Here is a 26,420-nt window from a genome sequence, read left to right as displayed (position 1 = left end):
AGAAAATGACAGCAATTATTTAAGGCAGCCTCACTTTTCTACATTTTCTAGCATTACAGAGCACTTGTATTTTATTTATTGCTACCTCTAAAGAATAATAACTACTCTGAATTCTTTCCTCAGCACAAAGCAAGGACTTCTGGAGCCAATAAACCAAACCAAACCCATTGCCGTTAAGTCGATTCTGACTCATAGCGACCCTACAGGACAGAGCAGAAATGCCCCATAGAGTTTCCAAGGAGTGCCTGGTGGATTTGAATTCCTGACCTTTATGGTTAGCAGTCATAGCGCTTAACCACTATGCCACCTGGAGCCAACAGAGGGGAGGAAATAAATGAGGAGTGGTGATTACATCTCATTACATATCCCAGCTGCTACACATAGTTCTCAGATCATTCTCCATCAATTCAATTAATTAAATGTTTATTGAGTACAAATAAATACATACCAAAATCTGTCCTAGCAACTGAAATGCAAACCTCCCCGCTCCCCATCAAGCTTTTATAACTACGTGGCTTCTTTTCTATTTTAAACAGTACTGTCCCTGATTGTTGGGCCAAGGGTAGAGGCTGTGGTGTGGAGAATAAGAAATAAGAGAAATGAGAGAAAAACAAAACAAAGCCGATAAAGATTATAAACAAGAAAAGCAGAGTTAAGAAGGTTCTGCTCTCCAAACACAAAGAGAAGTCATTAGTGGTGTTGTTGTTAGTTGCCATCGAGTCAGTTCCGACTCATAGCAATCCTGTGTACAACAGAAGGAAACACTTCCTGGTCCTGTGCCATCCTCACAATTGTTAATGTTTGAGCCCACTGTTGCACCACTGTGTCAATCCATCTCGTTAACGGTCGTCCTCTTTTTCGCTGACCCACTACTCTACCAAGTATGATGTCCTTCTCCAGGGACTGGGTCCCTCCTGATAACATCTCCAAAGCATGTGAGACGAAGTCTTGCCATCCTCACTTTTAATGAGCACTCTGGCTGTACTTCTTCCAAGACAGATTTGTTTGTTCTCTGGCAGTCCATAGTATATTCAGTATTCTTTGCCAACACCATATAATTCAAAGGCATCAATTCTTACTCGGTCTTCCTTATTCACTGCCCAGCTTTCACATGCAAATGAGGTGACTGAAAATACCATGGCTTGGGTCATGCACATCTTAGTCCTTAAAGTGACATCTTTGCTTTTTTCATGATTTAAAGAGATCTTTTGCAGCAGATTTGCCTGATGCAATGTGTCGTTTGATTTCTTGACTGCTGCTTCCATGGGCGTTGATTGTGGATCCATGTAAAATGAAATCTTTGACAACTTCAATGTTTTCTCTGTTTATCATGATGTTGCTTATTGGTCCAGTTGTGAGGATTTTTGTTTTCTTTATGTTGAGGTGTGGTTGAAGGTGGTGTTGAAGGCTGTGGTCTTTGATCTTCATCAGTAAGTGCTTCAGGCACTCTTCACTCTCAGCAGGCAAGGTTGTGTCATCTGCATATCGCAGGTTGTTACTGAGTCTTCCTCCAATCTTGATGCCCTGTTCTTCTTCACAGAGTTCAGCTTCTCAGATTATTTTCTTAGCATGCACACTGAATAAGTATGGTGAAAGGATACAACCCTGATGCACACCTTTCCTGACTTTAAACCACACAGTATCCCCTTGTTCTGTTTGAAGGACCACCTCTTGGTCTAAGTACAATTCCTCAGGAGCACAATTAAGTAGTTCTGGAATTCCCATTCTGTTATCCATAATTTGTTACAATCTACACACAATCAAATGCCTTTGCATATTCAATAAAACACAGGTAAACATCCTTCTGGTAATCTCTGCTTTCAGCTATGATCTGACATCAGCAATGATATTGCTTGTTCTACACCCTCTTCTGAATCCAGCTTGAATTTCTGGCAGTTCCCTGTCAATGAACTGCTGCAACCACTTTTGAATGATCTTCAGCACAATTTTACTTGTGTGTGATATTAATGACATTGTTCAATAATTTCTGCATTCTGTTGGATCACCTTTCTTTGGATTGGGTACAAATATAGATGTCTTCCAGTCAGTTGGCCAGGTAGCTGTCTTCCAAATTTCTTGCATGCTTGCAGTGCTGTATTCATTTGGTGAAACATCTCAATTGGTATTCCATCAATTCCTGAAGCCTTGTTTCTCACTAATGCTTTCAGTGCAGCTTGGACGTCTTCCTTCAGTACCATTGGTTCCTGATCATATGTTACCTCCTGAAATGTTGAATGTCGACCAATTCTTTTTCTTACAGTGACTATGTGTATCCCTTCCATATTCTTTTGATGCTTCCTACATCGTTTAGTATTTTCCCCGTAGGATCCTTCAATACTGCAACTTCAGGCTTGAATTTTTTCTTCAGTTCTTTCAGCTTGAGAAATGCCGAGCATGTTCTTCCCTTTTGGTTTTCTAACTCCAGGTCTTTGCACATTTCATTATAATACCTTGTCTTCTCGAGCCACCCTCTGAAATGTTCTTTTTTCCTGTCTTTTTAATGACCTCTTGCTTTCTTCATGTATGATGTCCTTGATGTCATTCCACAAGTCATCTGGTCTTCAGTCATTAGTGTTCAATGCGTCAAATCTATTCTTGAGATGGTCTCTAAATTCAGGTGGGATATACTCAAGGTCGCATTTTGGCTCTCATGGACTTGTTCTAATTTTCTTCAACTTCACCTTGAACCTGCATATGAGCAATTGATGGTCTATTCTGAAGTCAGCCCCTGGCCATGTTTTGACTGATGACATTGAGCTTCTCCATCATCTCTCTCCACAGATATAGTCAATTTGATTCCCGTGTATTCCATCAGGCAAGGTCCACATGTACAGTCGCTGTTTAGGTTGTTGAAAGAGGGTATTTCCAATGAACAGGTCATTGGTCTTGCAAAATAAATTCTATCATGAGATATCCCTTGCTGCTTCTATCACCAAGGCCGTATTTTCCAACTACTAATCCTTCTTTTTAGTTTCCAACTTTCACATTCCAATCACCAGTAATTATCAATGCACCTTGACTGCATATTTGATCAATTTCAGACTGCAGAAGTTGGTAAAAATCTTCAATTTCTTCATCTTTGGCATTAGTGGTTGGTACATAAATTTGAGTAACAGTCGTATTAACTGGTCTTCCTGGTAGGCATATGGATATTATTCTTTCACTGACAGCGTTGTATTTCAGGATAGATCTTGAAATGTTCTCTTTGACAATGAATAGGATGCCATTCCTCTTCAATTTGTCATTCCAGGCATAGTTGATCATATGATTGTCTAATTCAAAATGGCCAATACCAGTCAATTTCAGTTCACTAATGCACAGGATATTGATCTTCCAGTGTTCCATTTCATTTTTGACAACTTCCAATTTTCCTAGATTCATACTTTATACATTCCACGTTTCGATTAATGGGTGTTTGCAGCGTTTCTTCTCATTTTGAGTCATGCCACATCAGCAAATGAAGGTCTTGAAAGCTCTACTCCATCCACATCATTAAGGTCAACTCTACTTTGAGGAGGCCAACTCCTCCCCAGTCATATTTTGAGTACCTTCCAACTTGAGGGGCTCATCTTCCAGCACCATATCACACAATGTTCTGCTACTTTCCAGAAGGTTTCCACTGGCTATTTCATTCAGAAGTAGATCACCAGGTCCTTCATCCCAGTCCGTTTCAGTCTGGAAGCTCCGCTGAAACCTGTCCACCATGGATGACCCTGTTGTTATTTGAAATACTGGTAGCATAGCTTCCAGCATCACAGCAACATAAAAGCTACCACAGTATGACAAACTGACAGACCAGTGGTGGCAATCAACATTAGTGAGCTTTACAGCATTGTTTCTAAGAACCGCATGGAGACAAGCTCTGACTACCCATCCAACTGTAAGTCATTCACACAAACTGGTACAAAAGAGAAGACTATGCAGGATGGAAAGGCCAGGTATTAAGAAATAGCTAATGAAGGCCAGCACAGGCATAGTACCGTAACTTGGGTACTTCCTTGTTATCTTCCTCCTTTCCTTTTTCTTTGCTAATTCTTTCTTTATTTTTCTTCTTTTTCTTCCTTATATCCAGGGAATATCAAAGTTCGACGGGCACTTAGATATCATCTACCACAGACTCCTTAATTTACAGATGGAAAACACTAAGACTCCAATAAGGTAAAGAATTTGCCTAAGATCAAAAGTCTGATTTAAAAAGCAGGTCTGTCCAACTCTCAACACCTATTCTCTACTAAACCACACTGCCTCTTCAGAAAATTCCTTCCAAAACTAACACGCTGTTCTTAAACCTTAGTCTGCTATATAGAGAATGACAGTGTACAACATAACATATGCTAATATACAAGACAATACACGAAACCTCATATATTTCCCCACTGAATAATAATAATATTAATCTTTTTAAAAATTAGCTTCTGATAATCTGATTCATTGCTAAATTAAGAGAAAATAGATCGTTTAATACCAGATAATTTCTACCTTCTAAAGCCGCAACAACAGACTCAAACATACCAACAACCATGAAGATGCTAGGACCGGGCAACATTTCATTCTATTATACACAAGGTCACTGTGAGTTAGAGCCAACTCGACAGCAACTAACAACAACAAAAACAAAGATTTTAACTTTTATTATTATTAAATTCTTATTAAGTTATATTAACAGAAGTTAACGCTTATTTACTATTTGTAGGTGACAAGTACATTGATTTTATACATATTTCTTCAGGTTAGAGATGTCTCTCCACTCCACCTCCCAACCCTTCCACAAATTTTTCAACTAAATATAACATAGCAAGGGGTAGAATTTATCAAATTTTCTTGCCATTTTCCTAGTGTTCTTGGGGGTATTATAGTGTCCAAGAAAGTAGATGGTCCTATTTCCACATAGTATATTGGTTATGTTTTAACTTTACACCTTAAGTCTCAGGACCCAACTGAATTTCTGAACTGTACTTATCGCTGAAAAGTTTCAGCTATTTTCTAATTTACGAATTTACCCTATCCTTAGTTTCATAGGCCATAATTAAATCATAAAACTTTACACCACACTAACAAAATCATGTTTTATTATTTAGTTCTGATTAAGAACATGGATTTGGAGTATGACAACCTTGGATTTAAATCCTACTCCTACCACATACTAGCTGTGAGACCTCTCTTGAGTCCATCTGATACTTATATCACAGGGTTGGGGAGATTATTAAATGAAAGAAATGCTTTCTCTTTCCCAACTTCTCATTTCCCTTATTCAGCTTGTAGAACTCCTACTTTTTCTTCAAAATTCTTCTTCCAAGTTACTTTTTCTATATAACCACAGCATTTCCTTTCCTCATAGAGGAAGTTACTACATTTTCCATATTTTTATGAGTATTTCTCTCACTGTAAAAGTAATTATTTACAAATTCCTTTCCTTAGTCAGTCTATATGTTTCTGGACAGCAAGAATCCCAGTGCCTTCTAGAATGCATGAAATGTATTAGAAAGTCAAAAAGTGATAAAGGATGCTGAAGACTGAATCCTTGCCTAGATACCATGGACAAGTCCAGAGCAGTAAACCAGACTCTTCATTACCACCTAATGGAATGAAGAAAGCAAAGTTATCTACTGATACTTCTGCTTCTCAATCCTTGGGGAATTCATTTCTATGACCAGGCCCACCACTCCCTGCGAAGCTAGAAGCAACACAGAAACCAGACAGAAAGGGATCTAGTCCTAGACGAGAACATACTGGAAGAATGTTTATGTTTGCACACAACCTATAGTCTCCTGTGAGTCGTCTAACCTCAAAATTGTAGTAACCAAATAGAATGAAATAAAATTGACTTTCTCCATCAAGGATAAGATTCCTAAATATCACTTCCAAATTTTCTTTTCCTACCTGTTTTTCCTTCTCTAACCTTTCCCTATACACATCAGGCCAGATTGGAAAGATGAAAGGACTAAGGGAAGAATCATCAAAGTCTACTAAATTAGATAACTATGAATCAATGATTTAGAGGTAAAAGTTACCATATTTCTGTACTAACGCTCTAAAATAACCAAATTTCTAATTCAAGAATTCAATGTTTTCCATTATCTACAAGGTTTAAACTTTCTTTAAAGTACCTTATGAAAATATGATGGGTCACAAGCTGGAACAGCAGAATATCACAAATAAAAACAATTCCTCCAGAGTATGAAACCCCAAAACACCAAACTCACTGCTGTCGAGTCAATTCTGACTCATAGTGACCCCATGGCACAGAGAAGAACTGCCCCATAGGGTTTCCAAGCCTGTAAATCTTTACAGAAGCAGACTGCTACATCTTTCTCCCACAGAGCAGTAGGTAGGTTTGAACCACAGACCTTTAGGTTAGCAGCCGAGCACTTTAACCACAGCGCCACCAAGACTCCTCTCAAAGTATAAAAGTACTTAAAAACATATGCCCATTGACGAGAAGGAAAAAAAATTGAAGAAACCTGAGATTACTGGCAAACCAAAGATGCTTTAAGGTATGTGCCTAGTCTTTAGGGGTTACCAGAAAATAAATACACCCTCACAGGAGTACCTCCTGATGCTGTCAGAGATACAGCAGCACACAAAATGGAGCATGATTCTAACCCAGTATGTTACATCTCGTGTATGTTATAGGCAGCCTAATTCATAAACCAATTACCTTTTATGTTTTGCTTCTTGTAAGTCCCAAATAAATCACTCCTCTTTAAGGATATACACAGACAATAGTTAAGTAACTTCAAAATAGCTGCATAATTTAGGAAAAAACTGACAGACTTTACTTATTTTAACTTACTTTTATCTATTAAAAAAAAAAACGTCAGATTTTTTCAATGAGTTCTTACTTGTCTCATCAATTATTTCAATAGCTTATAAAAATATCCCTGAATTCTGAGTTTCTGTTAAGCTTAGGACAGCACAGTGAATGTAACAAATGTCACTGAATTGTACCCATAAAAATGGTTGAAATGGCAAATGTTTTGCTATGTATATTTCACCACAATTAAAAAAAAAAAAACCACACACACACACAAAAAAAAACTCAATGACAAAAAAAGCAAACAGCTCAACAAAAAAATGGACAGAAGATCTGAACAGATTCTTCACCAAATAAGATATGTGGATAATAAGCACATGAAAAAGTGCTCAATATCATGTGTCATTAGGGAAATGCAAATGGAAAGTGCAAAAGGTACCACTACACACCCATCAGACTAGCTAAACTTAAAAACAGACTGACAATATCAAATGCTAGAGAGGATGTACAACAACGAGAACTCTTAAACATTGCTAGTGGGAATGCAAAATGGTACAGCTAGTGTGGAAAATAGTGTGACAGTTTCTTATGAACTTAAATATACACTTGCCATACAACCCAGCAGTGCTACTCTTAGGTATCTGCCCAATAAAAATGAAAATTCATATTCACACAAAAACCTGAGTGTAAATATTCATAGTGGCTTTAGTCACAGTTGTTAAAAGCTTTGACTAGTCAATTAATGAACAAACTGGCACATCCAAACAAAAGACTACTACTCAGTAATAAAAAAGAAAGAACTATTATTATATGTAACAGCATGGGTACATCTCAAATGCATTTTGCTAAGTGAAAGAAGCCAAACCCAAAAGGCAACAAACTGTATTTTTCCATTTATGATATTCCGGAAAAAGCAAAACTATAGAGAACAGAAAAAAAGATCAGTAGTTGCCAGAGACTGAGAATGGGGGGAGGAGTTGACTACAAAGGGGCACAAGGGAGTTTTTGGGGTAATGAAACTGTCCTGTATCTTGATGGTGGTGGTAGTGATTATACAACTATACATGTTTGTCAAAACTCATAGAACTGTACACCAAAAAGGGTGAATTTCACTGTTAACTATACCCCAATAAACCTTACTTTAAAAAAAAAAAACACCCTGATTTGAATATATATCCCATGCTCGAAATTACTCAGAAGAATTATACAAACATCAAAAGGTCTTAAAAGCTACTAAATTAAGTACAGTCATGCCATACTGTAGACCTTAAACTGAAAGAGTCTGCTGATTAATAACACACCTTAAACACTTGCGGACTAAAATATAAATGCTGCACACTCTGAAGCATAGCATTCTCAGGTTTCACTGGGCACTTTTTCAGCATGTCAACAAATACAAAGCTTCTCCTAAGGAAAACTTTGGTCCTCCTGTAGGGAGTTCTCCTTAATTTCCACAGCACATCAGTAAACACCATCATCTTCAATACTACCATGGAAGCATCTGGTAACTTACATGTGAGTGTGTGTGCTCGCGTGTATTCCAGTACTACTTAGAAAAAGTCTGGAAGGTGTAATTACCACTCCACTCATTCATTTCCTATAATACTGGCTGTCATTAGGAGATAGGTTTAAGAACAGTGATTTTTACTTTCTTTTTCACAGTTTTCTGAATCAGCCAGATTTTTTTTCAGTGAACATATATTTTATAATTAGAAAAACATTAAAGCCATTTCCATTTAAAAAATAAGTGAGATATAAATTATCAATAAGTAAATAAACTACAGTTATGAAGTCCATTAATACAGACTCACCATGGCATATCACACTCACCTGCTTCATTACACAAGGCTTTCAGGTCCGCTCCAACATATCCATGAGCACTATTTGCCAGCTGCAACAGTTCAGCTTCAGTGAGCAGATGGGGTACCTTTCGAAGCAGCTTCTGGAGGATATCCAAACGGTCCTCAGCATTAGGAACTCCAATCTCAATCTCTTTATCAAATCGGCCAGGTCTTCGCAGTGCAGCATCTAAAGCATGAGGGCGATTAGTGGCCCCAAGGACCAACACTTGTCCTTCACTTCCTTCCTAACAAAATGAAATGAAAATAAATTACATATTATTACAAAAGTAAATAAACAAACAGATAAAGGAGAGGTGGCCCCACTGGCTATATAGAGGATGGATCTAAATGCCCAGACTGCTAAATCTTACCCCTTACATTTATGTACTGCCCACCCCACATTTTTCAAAGCTCAGCCTAAATGCTTCCTCCTCTAGGAAGTTTTCCAATACTTTCTTTTCCATCTCACTGTAAGTAAGTGATGTTTCTCTCACTTCTTTTACCTTAACTACACCATTCTCATAAATAATATAATACCCTGCCTTACGGTGGTCTTAATACATGTCCTTTTCCCCTACTTGAGAGCAAAGACTATGAGCTACATACTATTCAAAAAGAACAAGGCTTTATTAGAACTTTGTCTAAGAAATCTTCCTCATACATGAACCGTTTTTTTTTTATTTTGATAAATTTTTAAGTTCCTGAAAATACAGACAATAAGATAACCTACATCCAAATATCAGCCACTCTTAAATACATATGGATTTTAACTCCCCAAACTAAATTTGAATTCACACTCTGAAAATGAAATTAGGAACATCAAAATATAAAGAACTATGCTCATGATCAACCACTTGTAAAAGTTATTGACTATTCTATTAAGATGTTCTGAATATAATCTCAAAGAGATTATAAGAAAACTCATACCTAATCAATTATACTGGACGTACTAACAGAAAAGGCACAGACAACACTGAATCTAAAAATTACAGGTTTAGAAGGACAAATGTTGTTGTTGTTGTTAGGTGCCGTCAATTTGGTTCTGACTCATAGTGACCCTGTGTACAACGGAACAAAACACTGCCTGGTCCTGTGCCATCCTCACAATTGTTCCTACGTTTGAGTCATTGTTATTGCAGCCACTGTGTCAGTCCATCTCATTGAGGGTCAAATAGAGGACAAACAGAAGGACAAATAGAGGCCCAAAAACACTTTCAGACTAAAACATCAGCATCACGTTTCCAGCAGTGCCTAAAGGTGAGAACACCAGTCCGTTCACCAAGCCTATGCGAGTTGTGGAGAAAGAGGCAGCAGACGGACTTAGTGATTTGTTGTTGTTGTTAGCTGGCACTGAGTTGGCCCCCAACTCATGGTGACGCCACACACCACGAAAGTAAATGCCGCTTGGCCCTGAGCTATCCCCATGATTAGCTGTAGATCGGACTTGATCACTGGCTGATTTTCTGAAGCAGGTCACCAGTCCTTTCCTCCTAGTTTGCCTTAGTCTGGAAGCTCCTGATCTTCCAATACAGAGCCTTCCATCTGATTCCCTACTCGCCAAGGACCGTTCTAATTATAATGCAACTCTCCATATATATTTGCCTCCAGGGTGAAAATATGGTCATCCATAAATAAAGAGTTTTGGTTGGCTTAATGGTTATATTTCTTACTATAAATGGATAAACTGGCATTCTGGTTTATAAGTCAGTCTCTTGTGAGTGTTATCCCGGGTCAGTTCTCAAAGCTCGATCATTTCTAACATAGTAACAACACTGAATTCTCCACCTTCTTTAGCTGAGAACCAAACCCAGAACATGATGATCACACCTAGGTACTCTTCCAGGATTGACAATTAGGTTGTAATCCAGACTCCCTAAGTGATAACCATTCTCTAGTGTGATTCTTAAAATTACGAGTACCACATGGTAGCAAGTAACACAGAAAATAACAGAGACTCATGACCAAACCTTCATGTTAGTCTCACATGCTCAGTTTCTAACAACAGCCAGTAAAAACTAGCAGGTTCTAATTAGCCAGATTTTTTTTTTTTTAATTGTTGTATTTTAAGTGACTTGCTCAGATTTTTAATGTGTAATTGGACTGGGACTACATGATTTTTAAGAATTTTTTAGCTTCTAACATAATTCTAAAAACATATCATGATTCTAAAAACTTCAGTTATATACAATCCTCTAAAAGAAGTGTATTGTTCTGGTTAAAGGCTGTCAGGAATCTGAGAGAATTTCTCTTCATTCCTGTTCTCTACCAGTCTTATGGATGTCCCTTTCATAACCAGCATACAATTTTTATTAATACAAGCGTGAATACTCTCTCAGAGAATCTGATAATACGGATAAATTCTCTTAAACTTTTACTAACACATTTTCTATCATTCTTTCTTTCTTTTCACTTGCCTAGTAACCCGTTGCCATCAAGTCAATTCCAACTCATAGTGACTCTATCGGATAGAGCAGAACTGCCCCAAGAGTTTCCAAGGAGCACCTGGTGGATTCGAACTGCCGACCTTTTGGTTAGCAGCTGTAGCTCTTAACCACCACACCACCAAGGTTTCCGACTTGCCTAGTACAAAGCCCCTGAAGAATCCATTTTATACGAGTAATAAGACTTACTCATGAAATTTCTAGTAATGTGTCCTAAAATTTAACTGTTGAATCTTCCTTACCGAGTTTGCTTCAGGTGTTTAAGTTACTACCTTTATCACAAACGAAATTCATCATGGTATATACTATCTTATATTCTGGAAAAACATGCCATATGTTGCCCTAGCAGTTACTAAGTAATCTGCTGAAGAAAGTTGTTTTATGGGTCTTTCCTCTAGTTCTATGGCTAACATTGCTCCCTTATCCTACAATACTCAAAGACTTAGATATTCAATAGCTTCTGTTACTAGATATTACACATGAGGAATCAAGACTCTCCTACAAAGAATCAATCCTAGTTCTGTACTTACTGAACCAATGCCATCCATCAGTGTTAAGAGTGAGGCTACAACTCTTTTTTCCACTTCATTCTGAGCCCCTTCTCTCTTAGGGCAAAGTGCATCTAGCTCATCAATAAATATAATTGATGGGTGTCTAAAAATAAATAAATAAATAAGTAAAATGAATTCTGTAATTTACATTTTAAGTTTCACTTAGTCTCAATTTTTTAACTGAAATGCAACAGATCAAATTTAAAAGTCTCTTAAAGATATTAAAGACAAAGGCATTAAGGTATTAAGCTGAAAAACCTGAGATTAATTATAGCTCAAATTATTAACTCGCCAATATCACACTCTAGTGGAGTCTATCTTCAATAAAAAGGCAGAATATTGAGAACAGCCTATTGCCCATGAGATGAGAGTCTGTGACCAAACAAAATTCATTGACTGTACCCGTACTATACCCGCTGCCATTGAGTCGATTCCAACTCATCGCGACCCTATAGGACAGAGTAGAACTGCCTCATACAGTTTCCAAGGAGTGGCTAGTGGATTTGAACTGCCGACCTTTTAGTTAGCAGCCAAGCTCTTAACTCTATGCCATTGTTAAAAACTGAATTGATTCAGAAGCTGAGGCTAGAGATGTCCCTTTGAAGCAAGTGTCAAGCCCTATGGATATAACCTAGAAATGCCCTTTTTTCCCCCTTTAAAAACAGAACTTTCAAGATGATCAATTCTTCCATAAGAAGATGTGAATTCTCTAATAAGAAACCTCAACTGCCAAGAACATAACAAACAGACTCAAATACTAAAATATAAGGTGTAACACTGTTCCTTATATTTTCAGTACTAGAACTACCATCTACTTATTTCATCTGCTATCACTAGATTTAAAAGTGGCAGTTCTTTTGATAAGAGAGCTGTAATTATGATAAATACCAAAAAACGGTAGAAACACAAACATAATAGTATTATGTTAGAACAAATTAAAGACCATACTTCTAGTGCTCAGTGCAATGTAACAGTGTAACCTACATTCAGGAATAATCAATAAGAAGTTTTTTAAGGGCAAAAGATCTGGCCCTTTGAAGTACAGCATAATAAAATAGTTTTAAGCATAAGACGCTAGTACTATAACTATACTATAGTCTACTAAGGGAGCTAGGTATACTGGATATGCCTTAGTACCTTAAAGAAAATCATAAATTGATATGTTCAAACCAAGGTCATATGATTTATCAAATAACACCTTGCCTTAATTCTTCTACTCTATGTAACTTAGCTTATTTATCAAACCTTCAAAACAACATTAGACTTAAATCAGAATTTCATTAACTCTACCATCTACTTGTAGTGCTATTGCTATTATTTTTGCACTACTCTTTTACGTTCTGTATAAAGTACTAGTATTTTAGGATTAAAACAGCTTTGACTATTAATTCCAAAAAGTCTAAAAATAAAGGAGAAATACCGCAGAGTGGCTTCAGCAAATATCTGACGTAACCTTGCTTCAGTCTCGCCATAAAATCTGTAATAAATAAAATACATTTAAGAACCAATTCTTATTATTTTTAAAGCTTTGTCATTAAACCTAATCTGCTTCTGAAATATTTCCAGAATTCTTAAAATTACTTTCCAAAAATTACTTTCCAAACTTATTTTGACACACACTAAAAAGCAAATTTAGTTTAGGGTCATGGTTTCATGGGACATCCCAGCTAACTGGCCTAATAATGTGGTTCATGCTTCTGTTCTATCTCCTAGTTTGTTGCATGGTGCCTGGGGTCTTAAAAGCTTATAAGCAGCCATCCAAGGCACAACAATTGTTCTCTATTCACCTGGAGCAACTGAGGAAGAAGGAGAATCAGGGATAGGCAGAGGATATGCAATCCGTGGTTAACTGCCTCCATGAACAACTGTCTCCTTTGCCATGAGACCAGAAAAACTGGATGGTGCCCAGCTACCATTACCGAACATCTTGATCAAAGATTCCACAGAAGAATCCTGATCAAAAGGGGGAAAATGCAGCAAAGAATTCCAAATTCTCATGGACTCTAGACTTTCTGGAGCCATGGAGGGTAGATGAACCCCCTGAAATTACTGTCCTGAGATAATCTTTAAACCTTAAACCAAAAATATCCCCTGAAGTCATCTTAAAAATGAACAGTAGTTTAGCTTAACTAGTAAAAAAGCTCTGCCTTAAGCATTATGCTCTTTAAGAACTATCTATATGGGATCAAATTGACAATAGCAACTCAAAAGATTAGATAGGAACTTTAGGGGGCCGTGAGTTTATGTTAATGAGGGAAGAACAACTCAGAAAAAGAGGGTGAGAATGGTTGTACAACTTAAAGAATGTAATCAATGTCATTAAACTGTACATACAGCAACTGTTGAACTGGTGTATATTTTGCTGTATATATTCTCAACAACTACAAAATAAATGAAATGTATGGGAAAAAAAAAGCAAATTTAAAATATTTCAATGAATGGAATATCCAGACAGTGGAATACTATGCAGTCATTTTTTTAAGAAATATATTTAATAATATTGGTCTACTAAATAATGTACCTACTTGCTAATAATTTCAGGACCATTAATTACAGAAACATAGGCTCCAACTTCATTAGCAATAGCCCTGGCAATCATTGTCTTTCCAGTACCTGGAGGGCCATACAGTAACACTCCTCTGGGGGGAGGAATTCCTATAAGAAAAAGAACAGAAGGTTGGATTCAGCATTACTAGGTTTCTTACAAGGTTTGTCATATGACTTCGAACATGAGCTATAAAGTGTATATTTGCATCACAAAACTAACGCAGGAGTCAGACTTTTTCCCTCCAAGAAAAGATGTACTAAATAGCACAAACTTTGAGCCCCAGCAATGACTATCTCTTTATAGACAGCAGACTGATAAAAAACCAGCTGGACACACACATTGTTGCCAAGCCCATCCACATAGCATAGTTCAATGAGCAGAAAACAAAGCCCAGGCAACATGGACAGCCAAAAGCAAGATACGGTGCCCATTTTCTTTCAGTGAGGCATCTTGGATAGTATATAAGCATTAACAGCAAAATGTCAATCCAAGGATTCCTCTTATAAAGATTCATAAAAAAGGAAAAAGCAGAAATAAAAATAACATGCACCAAATATACCCACCCAGAGAATCTGGGCAGTATCCATGCAGAGGAAGCCCTGAGTGTCCTAGTAGCCACATCACACCCTTAACTATTTGCCTCAACACAAAGACATCTGTACACAGCTACACTTTCTAATAAAGAAGTTTCATCCAATGTATTTGAATGTTTGGTTTACTTATATAGTCATTACGCTGATCTAGCATGACACGATACTTATTTTAGTCCAATCCAAACAACTGTGAAAGTATGCATTTAGAAGAGACAAGGCTGTCACTAACTCACATCACAATCTAGAGACCAAAGCCCAGAAAATGGCTCTCTAAACTGGCATCTCCCAAGCAACTGACATCATCTACAATACCTACCCATCAGGAGATAAAAACAGGAAAAGAGGGGCAACAATCATTAGGTTAGGGAAATAACAAGTTAGTGAAACTGCTTGTTGGTTGGAATTTAACACTTTTGAGGGCAATAAACTAAAAAAATCATACCATAACTCTTGAAAAGTTCAGGCTGTTTGAGAGGCAATTCAATTATTTCTCTAATTGCTTTCAGCTGACTATTCAAGCCTCCTATCATGTCATAGGTTACTTTGAATTGGTTGTCTTGCTCTTTTGAATTTGTACGAATCTTAGCAAATTTGACTCTTGTTGTTGAAGAAATAAAATAAAAATTATCAGTGTTGCATTTTGCTCCCATGCTGGCTGCTTTTAGCAATCTCTCTTCATTGATAAGTTGTTCATTTCCTTCTCTTGCAGACTCAACACTACATTTAAGACCTGTGACTTCCTGTAGCCCAAGTCCACTATGTTCCCCAGGATTCTGTGCAACATCCAACAAAATGTCATCAGCTTTATTGATAATTCTGTCATCTACTGGCTTGCAAGGAGTACTGCTTGATGCCGGCTCCCAGGGCTCTTCCAGACCTAACCGGCTTAGCTGTAAGGCCATATCCAGGCTGCTGGCTTCCATGCTGGACTGTTTAGAGGTCACTTCCTGGTTACCAGTATCAGAGTCGTTCTGAGGCCATCCCAGTATCATGCCGTCTGTCCCTTTCACTCGCAACACTTGCAACTTGCATGGTTTTCCATAAAATGTGCAGTACAGAAAGTTGCCTGGTAAAACAATCTTGCCATCTAGAAAACAATTCATTAAATATACATGTTAGTACAAGTATTCACAAGATTAACATTTAAATAATAATTTAACCTGTTAACAAAGTTACCTGACTAAAAGACTGAAAATTCTAAATCAAAGGTGGAATATTATAAAGTAACTGCTATGAAAAAATACAGGACCTAATATTTGCCTAAGATACAGCACTATGTGGAGAGAGAAGAAAAACAAGCAAAGATGATTCTTTGAGATCCTCCACACCCAAGAGATTTAAGATTCTAGACCAAACATATCAACAAATAGGAATTCCACATTCGATAATTAACTAACCCAAAATGGTACACCTAAACCAGTTCTCCAAGATAATATTTCTCACTAGAGCAAAAGCTTAGGGGTTAAAAGCAGGGCTTCGGACCAGTTCTTTCCAGTTTGACTCCCCTTCTGGTTCAAAGCCCTGGTTAAAAGTCCTCAGTTCTGCCACTGACAATGTCCATAAACAAGTCATATATTCTCTCTACTCCTCACCTGCCAATCAATTAATTGGGAACAGTAACACACACTTATCTCACAACGATATTAATTCACTGAAGGGAATATTCTCTAAGCTATTCTAAAGAAAACTATTATGCATATAAGATCTCAAAGACACTTTTTTACTGCTGCATTACTTCTCAAAAATTAAGAAAACAATTTAAATACACGTCTCACCTAGTTTTCTCAGAAGACAACCAGTCAGTTCTTCTTCATTAATCTCTATATTTTTGTTACTGTAGGAGATGAGACCGGAGCGAGGGCAGGAGGGGAGAATGAATGGAATAGAAGTTGGCATTAAGTACGCCAGAAACTAAAATGTAACATAAAATGACACGTGCATAGTTGTCATACACCCAAAAGCCCACTGTCGTTGAGTTGGTTCCCACTCATAGTGATCTTACAGGACAGAGTAGAACTGCCTCATGGGGTTTCCAACACTGTAACTCTGTACAGAAGCAGACTGCCACATCTTTCTCCCGTGGCGCAGCTGGTAGGCTCAGACCACTAACCTTTTGGTTAGCAGCCGAGCACTTTAACCACTGCAGCACCAGGACTTCTAGTTGTTATTATAGACCTGATCAAAAGAGTAGTTCATTTACATCCCAGAAATGATTTACATAATTTTGGTAAGACCAAAAAATAATACTTTCCCGATACTTCTTATAGCCATGAAAATATCATTTGCGATCTGGTGTCTAGTGGCCTAAATCAGTGTCCTTCAAAATACAGATTACTTCCAATTAGTGAGTCATGACATCATTTCAGTGAGTCCCATCCAGCATTTAATAGAATACAAAATGTCAAGTATATTACACATAAAAAGGGTAAATACTGCTTTATAAAATATCTATCTCTTGTACACATACAAATGCATGTATATACATAAACATACGTATCTATATACACACATATACCTACAGGTACAAAGGTGTATGCATATGTGCAGTTTATCTGTATATATGTCGGTGTCTGTGTACAATAAATTATAATGAAAAATGTATTTTTTATTGTGTATCATAGTCAAAAACATTTGAAAAACACTAAGCTAAATTAATCATTCTCTTTCTGAACTTGCTTATCTTGGAAAAAGTCTTTTATTAATAATTTATTTCATTCTCTTTGTATAATTTATAAACTATCTCTTCAGGAAAATTAAACCCAATATAGTATGTAATCTGAAGAGGTAGAAATAAGAAAAAGGAATATAAAGGTTACAGTGGAAGTTTACTCTGGGGAAAAGGTACTGCCTGAGAAAAAATGAAAACCCATTTACACTGATTGATAACCCCCATGAGGGTTGCTTGTTTGAGTGCAGGAAGTAGCACAGGTAAAATCATTGCACTTGTAAAGAGATATGCCCTTGGAGAGTTCTAAAACATGTGAATTTTTCCTCCTCAGTCTAAAAGCAATCTGTATCAGCAGAGGAGGCCTCTGGCTGTTCAGCTCTGCCAGCGACCAAACCAATGGGGGGTGGAGGAGAGTATGAGATAAGTTTAGCTCAGGAGAAGGAGTATTAGCATGCCTACAGGATCAAAATCTAAGCCTTGTTTTCCAACCACTTTATCAGTAATAAAACCAATATATTCATATAAAAGAAAGAGTGAAAGAAAACAAGAAGGAAATCTCAGGAATCAAATATACACATAAACTAAAGAAGAAATTCAGCTCAAATTTGCTTCTAGAACTCTGAATAAATGTATACTTAGATTGCTTGTATTTATTAAACTCTGAATAGAAGATACTTACAAATATGCATAAGATCAGTAAAAAATACTCAACCAGTTTTAAGAAAACAATGGGTACAAATAAAATAATTTCCACTAGAGGGAGCTCTAACCTTACTAATAAAATTTTTCGTTTGCAAATGAAGGCTTCAAGTAGCTGGTTAAAATTACTGATTTTTCTTAATGGAAATTAACTTTTTTTAACTATGCTCTGCTGCTACATTTAAGAACATAAGATTTCTGAAAAGTAAAACATAAAAACCAACCTTCCATTTAAAACAGTTACATAGCCCCCGGTAAGTCTGAGCTGACTCAAGGGCATCCAACACCAGATCACCTCAGGCTGCTGGACACTCAAAAGGCCAGATTAGTTTGTGGACCATCATAAATGCTAACTCCAGTCAACTGACTACTCCTGCCTGCAGCACTGTTTTAAGATGAAGCCTAAGGATTAATCTGGTTTAATCTGAACAGAATTACTAACTACCTGTAAACTAACAGGCAAGTTACTTATCCTCACTAAGCCCATTTCCTCATCTATAAAACAGAGACAAATATGGGCCTTGAAGGGGTATTGAGGATTAAATGAGATAAGAAAAAGGGAAAAAAACAGCATGTGAGTGTTTGCATGTGTGTGCATTTGGTACACAGCAAGTGCTCAATATGTGCTAATTCTCTTCTCTTTCCCTTTCTTTTTATTTTATTCACTAAATTGTAATTAAATGCTCTGGAAACATTTTCCTATTTTTAAATGACAAAAATGTGCCAAAATTCAAGCTTGGAATCTACAGGTAGCAAAAGAGAAGAACATTTTTAATCAAGCTAATAAAGGGAAAATGTTTTGTGATTCCTGTATATAATGTAAAGACATTTCCCAAAATCGTTATTAATGTAGTACTAAAGTATCAAGAGATACTTTTTTAAAAAATAAGTTTTGGTATGACCTGTATATGCAAATTTGGTCAAAATCCTAGTAGATATAGAATATCTAAGAGGATGGGTGATTAACTATGTGGTAGGTTGATACAAATAATTAGACTTTAGTGAGAGACTATTTCAACATCTGATGGAAATGACAATTTATTTTACTAAACTGCATAATCAATGAGTTAAAATACACAATTATGCATTTTGCTTGGGCAATCTTAATTAAACTTGTTTCTTTCCTACTCACAGTAACTTCCTTCTTGATAACCATACAATGACAAGAACCTCTAATTATACTATAAACCAATATGAAAAATGTTTTAAAATATTTACCAGTAATAATTGCTCTCATTTAAAAATGTCAGGACACACTGTAATCATAAAACATTAGAAAGTCTCTAGTCCATAAATTAAATAGCACTCGTCTATCTCGCGCCATCTAGACACTAGCCACAATTGGCTACTGAGCACTTGAAATGCGGCTAGTTCAAGTTAATACGTGCTGCAAGTATAACATACACACTGCACTTTGAAGACTTCATTTAAAAATAATAATGTAAATTAGCTTATAATTAAGTTTTATATGTTAAAATACTAAGATTTTAGATACATTTGTTAAATACAGTACTAAAATTAATTTACCTGCTAAAAAATGTAAAATTACATACATGGTTCACATTTGTGACTTGTATTAAATTTCTATTAGACAGCACTGATCCAGACAGTCACCAAAGAAAAGAGCCAAACCTCAATGCCACGTCCATTTCCTCAGCCTGCAGCACAGCACCAACAATAGGCTGGACCTGAATGGCATCACCAGGCTTCACACCCACATTCTTCTGTGCCATTTCACTCAGGCCAACTTTGCCTCCAGGAAATCCTGACACAGGCCAGGCTGTATAGACCTGCCCAGAACACAGGAAATAAATAATTTAGAAAATAAATATTCAGGCTGTCATCAATTTACAAGGCAAAATACTAGGCACAGTCAAGCACATGGATCTGCAAAACACAGTGCCTACTCCAGAAGAGTTACAATCTAAGTTGCAGTAAGATAAATTAGACTAAAAATAAATTTAAAAAATACTACATGAGTTACAAAAAATTAAAAAAATTTTTTTTTTAATGTTTACAGGAACACAAACTCTCCTATGCACATATCACTTAAATAACCCGATATAGCAAAAATGAGTGGAGAAACCTTCCTATAATATTTTCACCTTAGCTGTTTCGATTTGACTATGGGATTAACTTGTGTGTACCAATGAAAGAAGCTCAAGAGGACTAGGACACTTTTCCAAATCTCAAGAAGAGCCGGGTCATAGACTACAGAAATCAGTGAGTGATCAGACTCCAGAGCCCTTTCTATGATGAAGTAGTGACAGCCATCAGAAGCCTCATATTCTTTAGCACCACCGGTGGGCCTTTGAAAGCGTTTATATTAACTGCCTTCTCAACAATGCCTCCCTGTGTCCACATTCATTTGTACTGCGCTTCCACACTGACTCTGGGTATGCCCATGTGTCTTGCTTTGTCCAATGGACAGCAGCAAACTTTATATAAACAGAGATTTGAAAAGCACTTCTGCCTGTTCACTCCCTCTCTTGATCTTCTGTGCCTGCTGTGAGAGGACAGCGGAAGAGATCTAAGTCATAGAAGTTGAGGCGAATGTTGACTAGCCAGCCCCCAAATGATCTGCCAATTGACTGTGGACGCATGAGTGAGCCAAGCTGCAATCCAGAGAGCTCAATTCAGATCAAAAGAACTACCTAATTAACCTGTAGACTCATGAGAAATAGTAAATAGTTGTTAAGTCAATAAATTCAGGAAAAATTTTTTTTCTTAATGATTACATCCTTTTGCAAATCTCAAGAATGATTCCACAGTAAAGATGGTATAAGATTTGAAAGGTGGATTTAGAAAAAGAAACAAAAGCATTAATGGTTGATAAGAAGAAAATGGGAAAAACACTGAAGGCAAGATAACTGGGAAGCAAGTAATCCAGCCTAGGGCATAAACTACATCCAGAAAGTAATCAGGACAAGGCACAAGAGCTTCCTTGGAGCCTGGATCTCATCAGACTTAAATGTTAAGACAGCAAAGATTTCTGGCTCAAAATAGCAGGATGAGCTCATACATTTATAGTCCTCTCTTCCACAAGACACAGTAATGGATTTTTAAAGATATAAACCCAGAACAATGAAAAGAAACAAAGGGGTGTCATCAGCAGACAAGAGATTTCAAAATATCTACACAAAGGCACCACAGTGAATGAGAGAACACCAACTGATAAGCAGATAGAAGAAACACAGCATCAGGTAGGGGCCAAGCTAGCAAAAACGATCCACGAAAGGCTCTGAGCTTGGAGTGCCAGGTCTGATGAATGGCAGCAAGGAGAAACACAGCTGAAAACAGGGATAGTAAATGAGTATTTGTATACAGAACAGGTGACCTTCATACCCCAAAATAACATTTCTGTAAAGAAACATAACCCACAGACTAGGAGAAACAGGACTTACAGTGTGTGTCAGCACTGCAGAAGGAAATTCCTCTCTCCACTTTATGACATTTAGAAACTACTCTGATCAAGAATCGCTGGTACTGAAGGAAGAAGTTCAAGCTGCACTGAAGGCACTGGTGAAAAACTAAACTCCAAGAACTGACAAAATACCAACGGAGACGCTTCAACAAACAAATGCCAACACTGGAAGCACTCACTTGTCTCTGTCAAGAAATTTGGAAGACAGCTACCTGACCAACCAGCTGAAAGAGATCCATATTTGTACACATTCCAAAGAAAAGTGATCAAACAGAATGCGAAAATTATCAAACAATATCATTAATACAACATGCTAGCAAAATTTTGCTGAAGATAATTCAAAAATGGCCGCAGTCATATATTGATAAGGAACTGCCAGAAGTTCAAGCTGGTTTCAGGAGAGGACGTGGAAAGAGGGGTATCACTGCTGATGTCAGATGGATCTTGGCCGAAAGCAGAGAATACCAGAAAGATGTTTACCTGTGTTTTACTGACTATGCAATGGCATTCAACTGTGTCAATCAGAACAAATGATGCAGAGCAGTGGTTAAGTGCTAACCAAAAGGCCAGCAGTTCAAATCTAGCAGTTGCTCTTTGGAAACTCTATGGGGCAGTTTTACTCTGTCCTACAGATTGTTACGAGTCAGAATTTACTCAACGGCAACAGATTTGGCTAGGTTTTTTTTGTTTTGTTTTGCAAAGAATGTGAATTCCAGTACACTAAATTCTGCTCATGCAGAACCTGTACATAGAGCAAAAGGCAGTCATTTGAACAGAGTAAGAGAATTCTGCATGGTTTAGAATCAAGAAAGGTGCACGTCGCTAAATAATATGTTTACTTTACATAAATAATTATATTAATAAAAAAGCAAAGAAGAAAAAAAACTAGTTGTCCTGGAATCAGTTCTGACACATAACCACCCCTTGTGTGTTAGAGAACTGTGCTCCGTAGCATTTTCAATGGCTGTGACCTTTCAGAAGTAGATCTTTTCTTCTTCCAAGGTGCCTCTAAGTGGATTCGACTAGCCAAACTTTCAGTCAGTAGCTGAGCGCTTAGCCGTTTGCATCTCCCAGGTGACCTAATTATGTGAATAATTGAGCTCAAATATGAAAGTAAAGGAAGTTTCTACAGTATGAAAAAATACTATAGCAGAGTTGTGAAGCTGCAGGTATTCAATCTCTAGCGTTAATGTCCTTTCAAATTCTTAGTTATATAATGGCTCTAGGCTCCTTTAATGTCCCTCTCAAATACAATTTAATATTTAATGTATATTTAAATAACTATATAAATGTGAATTTTTACTAATCTCTTGATGAGGAAACAAATAAATTTCCTTCTTACACCTCATATTGAAATGTGGAAAGCAATTTGTTGGGAGTTTAGGACATTTTTAAGTGCCCAGTTTTATGATGATAATATAATATATACCATGTTCCTAAATTTCCAGTGGAGTCTGGCAGAAAGAAAAAAAAAAAAAAAGAAAGGTGCACATCAGGGTTGCATACCTTCACCATACTCATTCAATCTGTATGCTGAGCAAATAATCCAAGAAGCTGGACTACATGAAGAAGAATGTGGCATCAGGATTAACAACCTGAGATATGCAGATGACACAACCTTGCTTGCTGAAAATGAAGACAACTTGAAGCACATACTGATGAAGGTCAACGAACATAGCCTTCAGTATGGATTATACCTAAACATAAAACAAAAATCCTCACAAACAATAAACGTCATGATAAATGGAGAAAATATTGAAGTTGTCAAGGATTTCATTCGACTTGGATCAACAATCAACATCCATGGAAGCAACAGTCAAGAAATCAAATGATATATTACACTGGGCAGACCTGCTGCAAAAAACCTCTTTAAAGTTCTAAAAAGCAAAGATGAGACTTAGATGACTGAGGCACACCCGACCCAAGTCATGGTCTTTTCAATCGCCACATACGCATGTGAAAGCTGGACAATGAAAAAGACAGAAGAATAGATGCGTTCGAATTGTTGTGTTAGCAAAGAACACTCAATGTATCATGGACTTTCAGAAGAATGAATAAATCAGTCTTAAAAGACATACAACTGAAACGTTCCTTAGAAGCAAGGATGGTGAGACTTGGTCTTGATTACTTTGGACACATTATCAGGAAAGACCAATCACTAGAAAAAGACATCATGTTTGGTAAAGAGTCATCGAAAATGAGGAAAACCCTCAATGAGGGGGACTGACTCAACAGCCTCAACAATGGGCTCAAATATTTCAAAGATCATGGATATGGCACAAGATCGGGCAACATTTCATTCTGTTGTACATGGGGTCGCCATGAGTTGGAGCCAACTCAACAGCAACTAACAAAAACAAAAACATACCTAAGGTAGTCATAGACATCAAGGGAAGAAACAGTTTATATGTATTTAAGTGTCATTTACAATGCAGATCATTCCCATTTATTCCTGCTTGTGTTGAAAAACTGAGAAACACCTCAAATCTTTCTAAAGGAAATGAAAAACATTCTTACCTCTTGCTTTCCATCCAAACTGGTAAGCAACACTGGCCGGCCTATACATATATTTGCAGACTTCATAGTGTTGAGTCCAAACTGAACAAGGGAATTCCGGAATGTTTTAGGAACTTTGTCATCTTTATGAAGAAAAAGAAAATTACTGTTGTACTATTTTGCAACCGAAGTGAATGCTTACTTTCTTTTAGAGTAAATAAAAATCCCCAATCCATATAACCATTTGAATGTATTTACCATACCCGGGAGAAACCACTGTTCTAATCCTCCTTATTTTAAAAAACGGATTTAAAAACAAACTCTTCTGGGGGTCCACCGACAATATGAGTGCTAACTAAAAGTAGGATTTTGCTTTATAAGCAAATATTGTTTTTTTGTTGTTTTTTTTTAATTCTTAATTTCCTAAAGAACTGAATATACTTGCAATAGTCTCTAAGCTTTCCTGGAAGTCCCTGGGTGGCACAAATGGTTAAGCACTCGACAACTAACCGAAAGATTGGCGGTTCAAACCCACCCAGAGGTGCCTCAGAAGATAGGCCTGGCAATCTGCTTCTGAAAGGTCGCAGCCTTGAAAACCTTATGGAGTAGTTCTACTCTACACACATGGGTCGGACTCGACTTGACAGCCACCATTACCGACACCAAGGTTTTCCTAGTAAAGATTCCAAATTGAGTCTGCTACTAGTATTCACAGCCTTAAATGGGCAGCAGAATTCTCTTCCCTTTCCAAAAGGGCACATTTACCTGGCTCTCAAGGATTAAGTTATGTTTCCACTTCTGAATCAGGTATTTTTCTTTTCTATTCTCAAGAATACGTCAACAGAATAGTAAAACGTGTCTTATTCCTGTGCTTACACTTACTGAAATACCACTCGTCAATTCAATCTCTGCTCTAAAGAAAGGGTCCAGACTTGGCCTAGTTGGCAATACTTCTGAAAATAACTCTATCATCTCCACTTCTTCCTACCCACTCAAAGCTCCGGATTTGGTCAGGTGTCCCTCCTTTGACTCTTCTAGGACCCGGAGCTGCCATAGTTACTAGTATTTATAATCATAATATTCATTTGTTTAATACTCTGACTTACTCCTAAACTGTACACCGCTTTGGGGAAAGAATTGGGTCATATTTATCTTTGGATCTCCAATGTCTGGTAGTGTTCCAAATACAGCAGTTACACAATAAATATCTATGAAATGTATGAAGAAAATGAGTATACAATATTTTCCTTTGTAGCACAAAACCCATGAAACATTTATGAAATTTTAGGCTACCACAAACTTTGTTATAAACTTATTACAGACACATATACCATACTCATAGCAGCTTTACCTAATGTTAGTGTTCCTTAATAATCAAAAAGACATATTTCTACTGAGAAAGTAATTAAATTACTGAAAATAAAACTATGAGGTATTCCTGATTTACATTATTCTCTGCCACTATAAATTCCCAATAAAAGCAAAACCAAACCAAACCGGTTGCCATCGAGTCGATTCCGACTCATAGCGACCCTATAGAACAGAGTAGAAGTGCCCCATAGAGTTTCCAAGGAGCAGCTGGTGGATTTGAACTGCCAACCTTCTGGTTAGCAGCCAAACTCTTCACCACTCCACCACCAGGGCCCCATAACTTCCCAATACATATTTATTTTCTTTCTTTCATGAGATGAATACTAGAAAAACAAAGCATCTCACAGAGCTAAGGTTAACAGTACTGAGTATAAAACAAAGTGAGCATATGACATAATAATGAGAGGCTGAACAGAGTATCAGGTCTCTTACACAATCTACCCATCAATAACAGCAAAACATTCTGCTGTTTGATGGCCTCATGATGTTTAGTTCCTGCCACTTCTCTTTTTCTAAACTCCAATGAATTACCCTTTGCTTTTGACAGTTACCTCACTGGGCTTCACAAGATTCTAGGTTTGCTTTTCCTCCATTCTATCCTGCACATACACCATGCACCAGATTTTGACATCACAGGCTTCCTCACTGTTGTTGGTGTTGCGTGCCGTCAAGTTGATTCCAACTCATAGAGACCCTATAGGACAGAGTAGAACCGCCCAATAGAATTCCTGGGCAGAAATCTTTACAGTAGCAGATTGCCAGGTCGTTTCTCCTGTAGAGCCACTGGTAGGAACCACCGACCTTTCAGTTAACCAACGGAGTGCTTAACCATTTTGCCACTAGGGCTCCTTACAGGCTTCCTTAAATACTCTCAATTCCTTACTATCACCAATGGAGATCATTTACCAATTCCCATCAAAAAGTCTTATTTCCTTTTAGCTCAGTGGCGAAGTTACCTTCGAGGTTCACTGTTCAGCCTGGGAGTGGACAGCCCAGTAAAACCATGAGAGTAACAAGGTACAGGAGTCCAGTGA

The 26,420-nt window shown here is 37.2% G+C and overlaps 1 protein-coding gene across 3 annotated transcripts in view; it reads right to left on the bottom strand.

Annotated features, from left to right (window-relative positions):
- The window catches only part of AFG2A (AFG2 AAA ATPase homolog A), a 355,632-nt gene that overhangs the window by 325,157 nt on the left and 4,055 nt on the right, over positions 1–26,420 (bottom strand). For all 3 annotated transcript variants that reach the window (XR_002825682.1, XM_004386855.2, XM_023741156.1), the window contains exons 2-9: positions 24,037–24,158; positions 19,728–19,885; positions 16,504–16,562; positions 15,171–15,815; positions 14,113–14,242; positions 13,008–13,064; positions 11,567–11,690; positions 8,585–8,840 (exon numbers count right to left, since the gene is read on the bottom strand). Coding sequence is in view for 2 of the 3 variants with exons in the window: in XM_004386855.2 (XP_004386912.1) it covers positions 8,585–8,840; positions 11,567–11,690; positions 13,008–13,064; positions 14,113–14,242; positions 15,171–15,815; positions 16,504–16,562; positions 19,728–19,885; positions 24,037–24,158 (1,551 nt within the window). In the remaining variant the exon portion in view is untranslated. The remainder of the gene's footprint in view (positions 1–8,584; positions 8,841–11,566; positions 11,691–13,007; positions 13,065–14,112; positions 14,243–15,170; positions 15,816–16,503; positions 16,563–19,727; positions 19,886–24,036; positions 24,159–26,420) is intronic.

This window comes from Trichechus manatus, unplaced genomic scaffold (genome assembly GCF_000243295.1).
Source record: "Trichechus manatus latirostris isolate Lorelei unplaced genomic scaffold, TriManLat1.0 scaffold00174, whole genome shotgun sequence".
Taxonomy (NCBI): domain Eukaryota; kingdom Metazoa; phylum Chordata; class Mammalia; order Sirenia; family Trichechidae; genus Trichechus; species Trichechus manatus.
This window is presented reverse-complemented; position numbering and strand designations above follow the sequence as displayed.